The sequence below is a fragment of the Anabrus simplex genome, chromosome 3 (genome assembly GCF_040414725.1).
Source record: "Anabrus simplex isolate iqAnaSimp1 chromosome 3, ASM4041472v1, whole genome shotgun sequence".
Classification (NCBI taxonomy): Eukaryota; Metazoa; Arthropoda; class Insecta; order Orthoptera; family Tettigoniidae; genus Anabrus; species Anabrus simplex.
The window spans coordinates 185,801,188-185,816,092 of record NC_090267.1 but is presented as its reverse complement, the minus strand read 5'-3'; the positions used below and the strand labels follow the sequence as shown (position 1 = coordinate 185,816,092).

Genomic DNA, 14,905 nt, shown 5'->3' with positions numbered 1-14,905 from the left:
GTACAAATCGAGTCTTACATTTCGATTGTCTGCGTTAAACCTTCTCAATTAACTACACAGGCCTTTGAGCATAACATTCTAAAATTTCAGTTTTATTCCAGTACGGAAATACTTCGTAACTTTCGTAGTAAATGTTGGTGACATCAAGAAATCAGAGGGTCATACCTAAAAGAATTCATATCGGATGATGCTTTCGATACAACGTGAAATAAATCTCAGTGTATAGTAAAAGAGGAGGTCAATATTTTGGCACTCTGTAGCCTTTAATTTATTCTTGTGCCATTTATTATTATACATTCTTACGAATATGAAAGCCGGCCCCGTGGTGTAGGGGTAGCGTACCTGCCTCTTGCCCGGAGGCCCCGGGTTCGATTCCCGGCCAGGTCAGGGTTTTTTAGCTGGACCTGAGGGCTGGTTCGAGGTCCACTCAGCCTACGTAATTAGAATTTAGGAGCTATCTGACGGTAAGATGGCGGCCCCGGTCTAGAAAGCCAAGAATAACGGCCGAGAGGATTCGTCGTGCTGACCATACGACACCTCGTAATCTGCAGGCCTTCGGGCTGAGCAGCGGTCGCTTGGTAGGCCAAGGCCCTTCAAGGGCTGTAGTGCCATGGGGTTTGGTTTTGGTTTATTGGTTTACGAATATGAAATCTGTTATATAAAGTTGAAAGGTTTGAACCATTTAGTAGAAAATCAATTGAACATAAGACAACTTGCAACTGGTAATACTGCGAATAAAGGAAGTTCGTTTGAAACTGTACTGTATACCAAGGAAACGCGCATCGGTACGCGCTATCAGTTCATCAATCGCCTAACGAATAGGAGGAAGTTGTTTCCACTGACAGCCCGGAGATATAACGTGATTTCTAGTGAAATACTTATAAAAGAGATTAATTAATGCGAATTTGTCAGTAAAATGCAGAGAAGAAGCATTAGTAGAAATACTTCAACTACTTTCATAATAACATTAACAATGTCTACTTTTCTTGTCCATCAGAAGAAATATAATAATATATAATACTCTTGAATAACCTGCTATTGTTATGACTGAGAGAACAGGTCTCCTACAGCAGCAGCAGCAGCAGCAGCAGCAACAACAACAACAACAAAAACAGCAACAAATTGCTCCGGAACAATAGACAATATAAATCTGTCTCATAAAATCAGAGCAAAAATATTATCGGACTTCTTACGTGTTCTATGATCACGTTTGTTTAATATTCGGAGTTCAGGGACCTTATTTACAAATTATTCAGAATAATCTTCACTCTCGTCTGAATCAGTGCCATCTGAAGTTTCACCGAGTTTGATGTCGGACTGGTCTGATGCTAATTCCTTATGCATGGTGTTGTCACGCTCCCAGTATTCCTGCTCAGTGTCTTTTACGTGGTCGCAACATTTTTTCCATTTGTCTTGCGAATACTGTGCAAGCAATATCCGCAAAGAGCTTCTTTTTTGTCGAGTGCGTCTGCTGTCAAGTCACGAGTGATCCATAAGACAGAAAGGGTACAGATCTCTGCACATGGTTATGAGGGTGTTTAGGGGTTGTAGTAAGGATGTAAAGGAGAGGGCATATAAGTCTCTGGTAAGACCCCAACTAGAGTATGGTTCCGGTGTATGGGACCCTCACCAGGATTACCTGATTCAAGAATTGGAAAAAATCCAAAGAAAAGCAGCTCGATTTGTTCTGGGTGATTTCCGACAAAAGAGTAGCGTTACAAAAATGTTGCAAAGTTTGGGTTGGGAAGAATTGAGAGAAAGAAGAAGAGCTGCTCGACTAAGCGGTATGTTCCGAGCTGTCAGCGGAGAGATGACGTGGAATGACATCAGTAGACGAATAAGTTTGAGTGGCGTTTATAAAAATAGGAAAGATCACAATATGAAGATAAAGTTGGAATTCAAGAGGATAAACTGAGGCAAATATTCATTTATAGGAAGGGGAGTTAGGGATTGGAATAACTTACCAAGGGAGACGTTCAATAAATTTCCAATTTCTTTGAAATCATTTATGAAAAGGCTAGGAAAACAACAGATAGGGAATCTGCCACCTGGGCGACTGCCCTAAATGCAGATCAGTATTGATTGATTGATTGAGAAATATTTCGTACAGAATAATAATTTTTGTTTATATTGGGAATAGGAGCGCCTCATTTATGAACAGTGAAGGCATTAGAGATGCTATGGCACACATTTTTATGCTAAAAAACTAATTATGCTGTATTACTATTAATTGAAATATATTCTTATCACGGACCTCTCTTTTGATATCTCCCCAACTGACTCAGTGCGATTGAGATCTGGATGATATGGAGGAAGATGTGAGGGACTGCATTGCACTATGGCATCCTCTTTCAAAGCTTCAGGAAGGTTTTTTAATGTGAACATTTCTTTTCTCACGGCGTAATATTCGTGAATCTTTCTCCTCATAGCTGCTTTTACGAAATCACCAACTGGAAATCTCTTCTTTCTTTCATCTTGTTTTCCTGTTGGAGTGCCAAACTTAAGTTCACTCTCTTTCATTATCTTCTTCACCAGTGTTGTTTCCACTCCTGTCGCTTCTGAAACTGTCTGCACAGTATTTAATTTCAAGTCGTGTTCTCGCTTCATAACTTTCATATGTTCATTCATTGTATAAACACTTTCACGTGCCTAGCCTCGCAGTGGTCTCCCAGATTTAGCAGAGGACCTAGAAGCCATGCTCGTCACTTCAGTAATTTCAACTTAGCCCGCACGTAACAACACGCGCCGCTTGAGAGACGTTTTCACTTCAGCGCTAGCCTGGCGACTGGACCTGCTATAGGAGTGGGGGGGGCGATAGCTCCCACCACTGCATGCGCAACCATTTCTCGCGCAGGACGCTTTCAACCAAAATGGACTATAGTAAAGGTTGCGGCAAGAATTACTCATAAAACAAGAATAATCCTAACACAAGCCTGTCAAATAAACTCTTTGTAATACCCATACGCACACTGTAAGACTATGTGGCAACACAGCAGTTCGTAGAGTGAAGTGAGCACGGCAAACTCCTCGAAGAGTGAAGTGAGCGCGGCAAACTCCCCGGGTGACTTGAGCAGTTCTCAGCACCACCGCTCGGTGATCTTTTATCTAAATGGACAGTGATATCCTGCCCGCACCCCACTTCCCCTGACAGCATGTAGGCCGCCCATCATCAGAACAGAAAAGAACTATAATTATGTAGAAATGAAAAAGTTATCACAGGATAGGGTGGCATGGAGCGCTGTGTCAAACCAGTCTATGGACTGATAACTCAAACAAGAAATATAATGCACATAGTATCAACAAAAATGAAGTCTACACCAATTTGGGAGTATATAGGCTCACTTTTGACAAGTGTAAAATGTTTTATATAGGAAGGACTGGGCGAACCTTTAATCAAAGATATCAAGAACATTTCAAGGCAATAAAGGACAACAGATATTCAGCTTTTGTGGAACACATTTATAACAATAATCATAGCTTTTTAGGTATTGAAAAGGACATGAAATTAATTTTTAAAGGTAATTATGGATTTGAATTAAGTACCAGCGAAAACGTTGAAATATTCTTGGCGCAGATAAGGGAACCTGATAAAATTTTAAATAAAAGAGTCGCAAAGCAACATTTTGTTTACAACCTTGAGGTGATAATACCAATATAAATGGTCCGTTATTGGACATTATAAATTTTCCAGCTAGCTCATTCTTGGTTGCCAGCGTTTCGCCCTCGTGTGCTAGGGTGGAAAATTTATAATGTCCAATAACGGACCATTTATATTGGTATTATAAATTTGCTCATTCAGGACAAATATTTCAGATTCCCTATGGGAATCAACATCTATATTACCTTGAGGTGACGTAATATCACGTGCTTCTAGCGCGCTCCGTACTTAAAGCTGAACCTCTGGTACGTCGTAATATTTACATCATTGTAAGTTTATATGTATTGTTTGCATATTTTTACACTTGTTTTTTTCTTTTTCTTATTTTACAATTGATCTCAACAGGGCTCCACTTTATCTTTTTTAAACTTATTTAAACTCATTTTAATGACACACTCATGTGGAATTTGCCGTTTCCAATCCGTAAGTCAAGACTAATACAAGATATGTTTTGTACAGGGTTATCTTGGAATGCAGTGGAAATGTTTCATCCCAAGGCATTTGACAAACAGTATGGTAGAATTTGGTAGCTGCTTGTATTTTTCTAAAAAATTCCAAAAAAGGCTTTCATGGCTGCAGATCTAAAAATCACAGGAAAAGAAATCAGCTTTTGGGTAGTTAGGCCATGTGTGTTTACAGAGTTTTGCCCAGACATGCCATTTGGGTTCATCAGTTGGACAGGCATACCTCTCCAAGATTCTGCTTAGCAGTGGCAGACCAACTGCGTGGTCCTGCCGGGTTAGCAAAAAGCGATGCTAACCTGCTACAGGAGAAGTGAATTCTCTGTTTCCAAAAATATGTACTCCCCTTGAAGATACAATTCCAAAAGGGGTTTCACGGCTGCTGATCTAAAAATCACGCCAGCCCCGTGGTGTAGGGGCAGCGTGCTTGCATCTTACCTGGAGGTCCCGGGTTCGATTCCCGGCCAGGTCAGGGATTTTTACCTGGATTTGAGGGCTGGTTCAAGGTCCACTCAGCCTACGTGATTAGAATCGAGGAGTTATCTGACGGTGGGATAGCGTCCCCGGTCTAGAAAGCCAAGAATAACGGCCGAGAGGATTCGTTGTGCTGACGCCACGACACCTCGTAATCTACAGGCCTTCAAGCTGAGCAGCGGTCGCTTGGTAGGCCAAGTGCCATGGGGTTTGGTTTGGATCTAAAAATCACACTGTTTATAAACTGTTTATAATAGGTATTTTACTTGATCCTGTGCTGATTTGTCTAAATCTATTAAAAAAACTCTTTACAATAGTTTCTTTAATAGATTCTAAAAATCACAGGAAAAGAAACCAGCTTTTGGGTAGTTAGGCCATATGCGTTTGCAGAGTTTTGCCCAGATGTGCAATTTGGGCTCACTGACAGAGAGAAAAGAATACAGGTCAAAAGAAAAGTTGAAACTTTGAGACAGAAATGCAAAGATGAACTTACAAATACAACAGATTAAACTGAATGTAAGAAACCCTTACACAATATAAAAAATTTGAGAAATGATAATGAACCCAGTTACCAGAAGCAGAGGTAGCAAGAAAGAGATCATACAGAAGTCTGAAAGCACTCTGATGCTTTACTAACAGTAATGAAACTGACAACCCATTGGATGAGGACCCTCCATTTCTTAGAAGCAATAACGTAGCAAAACTGATCCGGCTGGGAGTGGAAACGGCACTAAATAGAATGTAGAGTAAGAAATCCACTGGACTGGATCAATTCAGTATAGACACAATGAATGCTCTTGGAGAACCCAAAAATCCGTGGACGTGCAAAGTTCGCCCCTAGCAAAAAAAAACTGGAAGAGGGAGTCAATCATTCCATTGTTTCAGAAAGGTGACCATAACAATTTTATCTCTTGTCTCACATGAGTTGAAGATACACAAGTCCATACTGGAAACCAAAATTAAGGTATTTCCTGCAAAAATAATTCGGTCAGGACACATCACTTCCTTGTTTTATTGGGTGCATGTTTCTTGATAGGAGGAAAAAACATAGCAGTTAATGGATAATTAGTAGTGTGAACAAATCTACAAAACAGAACACAATACCAAGAAAAAATAATGATTGAGTATTTAATTTCTTTACCTTCTTTTGAGATTTCTTTCTTCGTTTGTTGAACGAAGAACGCCGTCGGGTCTTGGACTTTTTGGCAGTAGATTTGTAAGCAGGCTCTCCATAAACAACAACACTGTCTCCAAAATCTCTGACTACTAAAGCATTTTGTAACAGGAGAGAATAGGCTCCTTCTGGACCAATGTGAATGAATTTACGCAATGGACGATGGCATCCACTTCGAGCTAAATTTACTCGATAAGTCCAAACGGAATTTACTTCGATTCCTACAAAGAGAAAAGCAGTCACAACAGAACTGTAGAGTAATTATGCAAACACTTTCTTAATGATTTGCCTGCTGTAATGAAAAAAAAAAAAAAAAAAAAAAACCACACACACAATAAATCATACAATGAGACACAGATTCTTTTGTCTATGGTAAGTCTCACAAGAACATTGTACAAAGCATGTATTTTAAGTAAGTACCATTTTAAAATATGGCCGCTGCAGCACTTCGGTCATAGTTCAGAATATGCGCGCTCAGTATGTACATCTGTAGAATAGCCACAAACACCATTACGGAAGTATTCCCTAGTATTTACGTTTGTTTGTGCATAATGAAAATGCCTATGGCAATTAACAGTCCCGTCGAGTGTGAAGTATGCACTGCGATTTGTTTTCTAAATGGAAAAGGCGTGAAAGCAGTTGAAATTTATCAGCAGATTAGTGAAGTGTATGGAGAACACACTATGGGTGAAGGAATGGTAAGAAAATGGGTTAGAGCATTTAAAGAAGGCTATCATACTAATGACCACGACGACAAGCGTAGTGTGCGACCATCTTGTCGTTACTGAAGACTTGGTGCACAAAGTTGATGCAACGGTTCGAGGAAACAGACGCTTTATGATTTCATCATTAAGGAATGAGTAACCTAAATTTCAAGAAGTGTTCTTTATGAAATTGTGTCAGGATGCTTAGATTATCAGAAGATGTGCTTACACAATCCAAAGCAAATGGCATGGTATGCTCACAAGGGGGATTCTTTTACTTCATGATAATGAGTGACCTCACACGGCTAATCGAACCTGAGACCTCATCGCTTTATTTGGCTGAGGACAATTTCATCATCCTCTGTATAGTCGTGACCTAGTGTCTAGTGACTACCACTTGTTCCTGCACTTGAAAAAGCATTTAGTAGGTCAACTCCATGATGTTGGATGTCGTAAAAAAAGACTGCTGCAGTGGCTGGTACATCAGGTGGCAGATTTCTATGAGGATGGAATTCAAAAGCTGGTTTCAGGTTTCACGATATGACAAGTGCCTTAATATGCTTGGAACTTATGTTGAGAAGCAGTTTAAGGTACAGACTTACATGTAAAAAAAAAGAACGTTTAAAATATTCTATTACTTTTTCCTATATAAAAAATGGTTTTTACTTAACCCGTTAACGCTGTGCGTGTCCATATGATCACAGCCTGCATTCTTTCATTTAGATTGCCCTCAGTACTTTGTATAGCACTGGAATTGATTGCTGACTGTGTAGATCAATTCAAGAAGCATGTGGCAACTGTGTGCGAGCATATTATTACGTGAAACATATCGACTCATTGTTTCGGCGCACTTTCGTTTCGTGTCAGTGTCACAGCAGCTGAATCATGATGGCGCGCTTCAAGTAAGTTCGATATTTCACATATATTTATGTTTAGATTACACAACTTATATGCTTAACAAGTTTGGGAGTGATCTATGTTCATATTATGATGCAATTAATTTACATTTAACAGTAAATATTACTCCTGTAGGCACTTAAAACATTGCATGATCGTATGATCACGCTAGGCGCTTGTGTTAGCTATTCACCCTGTGCGTGTATTTGATGGTGGACGTTATGCTACCTGTTACGATTACTGTTATACATCAATTTTCATTGAACAACTTTATTCGATTTACGGTCTTCTATTCTACATTTAAATAAATTGCGACTTGTTAACATATATGCAGCTACAGAACCTTGTTTCCCTTTTTACAGGGACATTACGCTCCAAGAAGTATTAGATATTCTTGAATCGGACGAACCAATTGGAGATATTAACAGCATTTTTATTGAACCTCCAGAAGCTAATATTCACTCCGACAAAGATTCAGGAGATGTTTGTGGTTTGGTTGATAACCTCACTGGTCACCAGCTTTCAAGTAAGGCAGAAATTGTACTCACTGGCAACGATCGTATAGGAGCCGCAGACGATGATCCCGTTTCAGCAGGTATTTTAGATCAGTCATCTAGCAAGAAAACTAAACTTCAAAGAATAAATCCTGTGTGGAGTAAGGATAACAACCAAGATTCAGTTGGCATATTCCCGTAAGCTGATTTTTCCACCTTATCCGGCAAATCTCCTACAGAGTGCTTTGAACTAATGTTTGACAACGAAGTGATGGAGTTCATGATTCAAGAAGCGAGCAAGTTTGTCTTGTTTAAGAATTGTGATGACCCAAAAATATCTAAGGAGGAATTAAAAGTATTTCTTGCTGTGCTAATTCTTTCTGGTTACAACAATGTGCCTAGCAAACGATCGTATTGGGAAGCAGCGGATGATGTACGTAATACACTTGTTGTAAATGCTATGAGGAGAGACCGCTTTCTGAAAATTTGTCGCTTCATTCATTGCGCGGATAATACTCAGCCTGATATGAATGATAAAATGTGGACATTACGACCTCTTATAAACATGCTGAAGAAAAGATTCCTTGCAAATTTCCGGCCTGAAAAGGATTTTGACGAATGCATGGTGGAATATTATGGTAGGCACAGCTGCAAGCAATTCATCCGCGGAAAGCCCATCTACTTGGGTATAAGGTCTGGTGTTTGAACACTCCCTCGGGGTATCTCATAAATTTTGACATATATCAAGGAAAGAATCCTCATGGTAATACTGAGTATGAGCAACGATTTGGTAAGTGTGCTGCTCCAATGGTACTGATGCTGGAAGAACTACCTGATGATATGTCACACTTACCCTTTCAACTATATTTCAATAATCTTTTTACTGGAATGGCACTTTTGGCTCATCTAAAACATTGCAGATATGGCGCTACAGGAACCATTCGAGAGAATAGAATTCCCAAAGACTGCTCGATCACACCTTCAAATGAAATGATGAGACAGGCTCGTGGGACATACGACATGGCAACGAACTCGGAGGGTATAAGTATTGATCGGTGGGTTGATAACTCCGTGGTTACCATAGCATCAACATGCCATGGTGTTGAACCAGTTTCTAAGGTAACATGATACTCCCAGGCAGAGAAAAGGAAAGTGCGTATAAACCGGCTGGCTGTGTTTGGAGCCTACAACAGTGGAATGGGTGGAACAGATAGGATGGACCAGAATGTGTCATACTACAGAGTAGGCATACGTGGAAAGAAATGGTGATGATTGCTATTCACATGGCTCCTGGACGTATCCATTCACAATTCATGGTTACTGCTAAGGAGGTCTGGATGTGATTTGTCACATCTAGAATTTCGTAGCCACATTGTGCAAACATATCTACATAAGTTCAAAATAACGCCAGTAGGAAGAGGCGCCCCATCACTTCAAGATACAGTATCCAGCAGAGTAGTGTCACTGACGATGTACGACTTGACGGGATTGGGCACCTCGTAGTGCCCTGCAATCGACCACGCTGTGCTGGAAAGGAATACTCCAGTACTGTTCGCACCGAGTGCATAAAATGTAATGTTGGACTGTGTTCCATGCTTTGTCCTATTTCATACAGTGTGAAGCATACGGTTCTTATATTTGTTCCTATTCGGTATCTGTGAATTAGATAACTTGAATGTAATATATTACGAATATCTTGAGATTTTCATTGCTTTATTTATGTATGTACATATTGTAATTAATGTATATTCTTCATAAATTATCATCTTTAGTTTATTTTAGTGTATTTTGTTCATAATTTATCAATATCAATACATAAAATCTATAAATACTAAAGAAATGCTATACAGACTGAAATGCTAACACATCTGCCTAGCGTGATCATATGAACACGCCACCTAACGACGAAACCATGAAAAGTATGAGCTTAATATTTTGTAGTTATGTTATACTATGAACCTGAAGTGATTTAGACGAATTTCAAAGAAAACAGACGAAAAATAATTTTGGCGTTTAAGGGTTAAAAAGCACACCTCGTACTTCCGAATTTATAATTAACAACATTTTCTATCAGGACTCTGTAAGACAAACTCTCCAAATGATCATGATCACTAGAAGAGTTCTGCCATTTTCCGTCATTCCGACTAAGTGTAATTCGATTTCACTATTTAAATAGCACATCAAAGACATAATAATCATCATCATCATCATTCCATCGCTCCAGCAAGCCGGGTGCGGTTGTGTACGAGCCTCCTCCAGTTTGTTCTATCCATCCACAGATGCTGCTCATATATGCGACACCAGTTCACATCTGTAATTTCAAGGTCCTTCATTATCTGTTTTTCCCAAACATCCCGAGGTCTTCCTCTTGGTCTCTTCCCAGGAACATTGTGGTCAAAGTATGTTCGAGGAGTCCTGTGATGGTTCATTCTTTTCATGTGACCATACCATTGAATAATAATAATAATAATAATAATAATAATAATAATAATAATAATAATAATAATAATAATAATAATAATAATAATTTTGCATGGCTATTTCTAGCCTGATGCAACTCTCGTAAGGCAGACCCTCCAACGAGGATGAGTGGCATCTGCCATGTACGGAAACTGCAGGTTTTTGTAATGAAGGATAGTGTTGTATGTGGTGCGCGAGTTGCAGGAATGTTGGGGACAGTACAAACACCCAGTCCACGAGCGTGGAAATAGCCACTTAAGCTTTAAATCTCCTACCTACCTGAGAATCGAACCCGGGGCCCTCTGAACTGAAGGCAACTGCGCTGACCATTCAGCCAAGGAGCCGGATATCCAACACATGAAACAGTCACATGGAAGGATCCAAGCTGCAGTCAATAGAAATTGTATTGATACACATTAATACTGGATCAGCTCGCCACACACTGAGCTGCTATAGCACTATTAATGGGAGATACCAGAGCACCCTGTCCTGATCTGACACAGATAGCTCCATCTTTCTGGGCCACTGAAAATGTGTCTAGGTTAGAGGGGATTAGAAACGGAAGGTGAAGGTCCTCGAATCGTGATGTCCTAACGTCAGGTCTTTCACCACAATAAGCTTACAACTGCCTTGGCACTAGTGAAATAGGGAAGGTATTTATGCTTTGAACCAGCGGAATAGTTCTGCTATATTGGGCTTAGCACATGAAGTGTTAATATGTACCAAGTAATTATTCCACTAATTATTTCCACTTAGATACAATACATGGTAAGGTTATTCACTTTATTGTGTGAGGTATATGATACAGGAAAAATGCAATCCAATTTTAGACAGAATGCTGTTATATCTATTCCAAAACTGCAAAATTCTGACATGTATTACTTACAGAAGAATGACAAGGCAACCTGAAGCTCAGTTTGGCTTCAGAAGAAATGAACGAATGTACAAAGCAATCCTGACTTTACGCCTGATCATAGAGGATCAAATTAAGAAGAACAAGCCCAGATGCATGGCATTCATAAATCTAAAAAAGGCATTAGATAATATTGATTGGACAAAGCTATTAGAGATTTTGAAGGTGATCAGGATGAGATACTGAGAAAAGGATCATCTACAATCTATACAAAAAATCAGTCTGCAGTGATGAGAACAGAGGGCAATGAAAAAGAAATAGCGATTTAAAAAGGAGTGAGGCAAGGCTTCAGGTCATCCCCTCTTCTTTGCAATGTTTATATAGAACACGTGGCAAAGGAACTCAAAGAGAAATATGGAAAGGGAATCACAATCCAAGCAGAAGTAATCCAAACTCTGAGATTTGCCAATGATATTGTTAATTTCCTCCCCTACCGGGCGAGTTGGCCGTGCGCGTAGAGGCGCGCGGCTGTGAGCTTGCATCCGGGAGATAGTAGGTTCGAATCCCACTATCGGCAGCCCTGAAAATGGTTTTCCGTGGTTTCCCATTTTCACACCAGGCAAATTCTGGGGCTGTACCTTAATTAAGGCCACGGCCGCTTCCTTCCAACTCCTAGGCCTTTCCTATCCCATCGTCGCCATAAGACCTATCTGTGTCGGTGCGACGTAAAGCCCCTAGCAAAAAAAAAAAAAAAAAAAAAAAAAAAATGTCCTCCCCTGTGAACAATGTGACCTTGGTGTGGTGGGGAGGCTTGCATATCCCAATGAAGCTGACATAAGAATGGCTTGAATCATGCCAAGAAATCAGCATCAAATATAAACACACTGTTGGTTTCGGCCAGTGCCGCCGTAGCGTACTTGCTTTGGCGCAGTCCCGTCAGCTTGGAGATCTGTATTCAAACACCTCCCCAGGCGAAGTTTCAGTCTTCAACCGGTGCTCTCATGCCAGTCTTAAGCCATGTACAGATTTAGCAACACAGCCTCACAAAGTCCATTCAAATTTGCCCATGAAGTGATCTAATTGGCTAACTCCAGCAGCTGATAAAATGACAATGATTCAAATTATTTATCAGCATCTAATGCTCATAAACCTGGTTCACATTGTTTCCGACCACCCTGCATTGTTGTCCACCTTTGATAGCATCAAACTGTTGTGGCAGCCCACCTTCTCTCTTTTAGAGTAACGACAAAGGACAGATTTTCTATTTTAGTTCTTCCACAAGATCCAGGTCACTGAACCAATTATCTGCAGTTATATAACGACCAGAACCATATTAGGGCTCAATCAATCATTAGCCTACTTCAGCTTGCTTGCTACTAATCATAAAAGGTCCTTAAAATTGCTTCCCACAGTAAATTTCTAAATTATAAGAATAAATCATTCTTGAATCAATATGAACATAAATTTTTATTTCATTTTTGTTTGCTTTTGATGGAATGTACCACGAAAATTGGAAAGTGTTTTGTCAACTGTTGTGTTTTTCCCAAGACAATTAACTGCTCTGGGAGTTGTGCAGTAAAGTGGTGAAAATATCACAGACTGGAGCAAGCCAATCCTCTGCTTTTCTTGCTACTTTAGTATCACAATCATTGAAACATAAGCATCACATCAGTCTTAAGCCTTTTAATACTCATCACAAGGCTGATTTTTTCGATTCCATCACCATTACTCCCCAAAGTTCCTCACGGCTCTGCATGTTTCCTCTATAGGCCCCTGCTACATACAGTAATCCAATGAAAGCCCTTTTCTATAACATTCGTGTTTTTATGTCCCTTTCATTGGAAAAATGATCTCTGATGCTTCCTTTTGTGTATCTAATTATATTTTCTAATATTTCATTGGAAATAATATTTTTTAATCAATCAACAACAGTTTTCGCCAATTTAACATTTAAACGACAATCATTCAGACAACAAGTTAAACGTGCCAACAACGCCATAGAACCAACCAATCACAACATTATGTCAACAGCCCCATCAAACTTCCACAACATTCTTCAATTATATGAAATTTCCAATATCAACGTTTTGAAAATATATTGTCAATCAGATAAGAAAACAACAGCCATTCAACCTTCGTGTCAAAATTATACCAACGTAGAGAATAACAGCTCATCATCATCTCTACAAACTTACTCAGATGACTTAAAATAAATTTAAGCCAACTATAAACTTCGTATCAACACAATCTCGCTGAACCAATCTACAAATAATCCTATGAACTGTTGACCATTAAACATTACGGTCACCGAGCTCGATAGCTGCAGTCGCTTAATTGCGGCCAGTATCCAGTATTCGGGAGATAGTAGGTTCGAACCCCACTATCGGCAGCCCTGAAAATGGTTTTCCGTGGTTTCCCATTTTCACACCAGGCAAATGCTGGGGCTGTACCTTAATTAAGGCCATGGCCGATTCCTTCCCACTCCTAGCCCTATCCTGTCCCATCGTCGCCATAAGACCTATCTGAGTCGGTGCGACGTAAAGCAACTAGCAACAAAACAACATTACGGGCAAATATACGCTAACGTCAATAACAATTGCCCAGCATTTGGAATATTTTTCCTTTACATTTTATATTCACCATGTAATCTATTTCATATTCATTTACTATATATTAGCATGTTATTTCACTTATTCTTCAAACTCTGACTATGGCTTTAAGCCATCAACTGTCGCTTACAATTATATGATACCTCCATTTTTAAGTATACCACCTAAGAATCTACTATTTTAATATCATTTAAATGTATTGCATATTTTTAATGAAATGATTTTATATGCCTTCCACTATGTATTTAAAATCTAATATTGACTAAGGCTTCAAGCCATCATCTGTACTACTGTACCATCTAATGACGTCCTATTCATCAAATGAACTACACACGAGTTTATCATTATATTAGATTTTTAGTTATTTCATGAACATTTTTATAATAACTGTAAAATGTTTGGAAATGTTGTCTGACAAAAATAATGTTTTGATTAGTGACTGAAGATGCCTCACAGTAAGAGGTGAAACATGTCTCACATTTGAAAAATGTTTTAACTTAAATGCCAACATCTTGTATTGTATTGAATAAGTGGAAATAAATATTACATATTTTCCTATATACATTTTATGAAACTTTCAATACGGACAAAAATGATTTTCATCACTTGTAATAATGATTTAACATTTCCCGTAACCCCCTAAAGGTGAGTAAATATATTTCAAGACCCCTTCATGCATTCCTTACTGGTTGATTATAACTCTATGGGTAATCCAATCCTTTTCCAAAAGCCGGACTGAGTGGCTCAGATAGTTGAGGCGCTGGCCTTCTGACCCCAACTTGGCAGGTTTGATCCTGGCTCAGTCCGGTGGTATTTGAAGGTGCTCAAATACGTCAGCCTCATGTAGGTAGATTTACTGGCACATAAAAGAACTCCTGCAGGACTAAATTCCGGCACCTTGGCGTCTCCAAAAACCGTAAAAGTAGTTAGTAGGACGTAAAGCCAATAACATTATTATTAATATTATTATTATCATCATCCTTTCCCAAAAATGAATTGAGAACTGCCTGTGAATCTTCATTATCAGTTTCCTCACACTCCTGCTTTGTTTCAGAACCACCAAAATGCTATTCTATTTCATCCTCTGAAGAGATTTCATTTTCTTGTCCAAAATTCTTGTT

General features: G+C 39.2%; 1 protein-coding gene across 1 annotated transcript in view; it reads right to left on the bottom strand.

Annotated features, from left to right (window-relative positions):
• LOC136866725 (uncharacterized) overlaps positions 1–14,905 on the bottom strand; it is a 270,182-nt gene that overhangs the window by 158,175 nt on the left and 97,102 nt on the right. Inside the window, exon 5 of the mRNA XM_068226823.1 lies at positions 5,735–5,988. Coding sequence (XP_068082924.1) covers positions 5,735–5,988 — 254 coding nt within the window. The remainder of the gene's footprint in view (positions 1–5,734; positions 5,989–14,905) is intronic.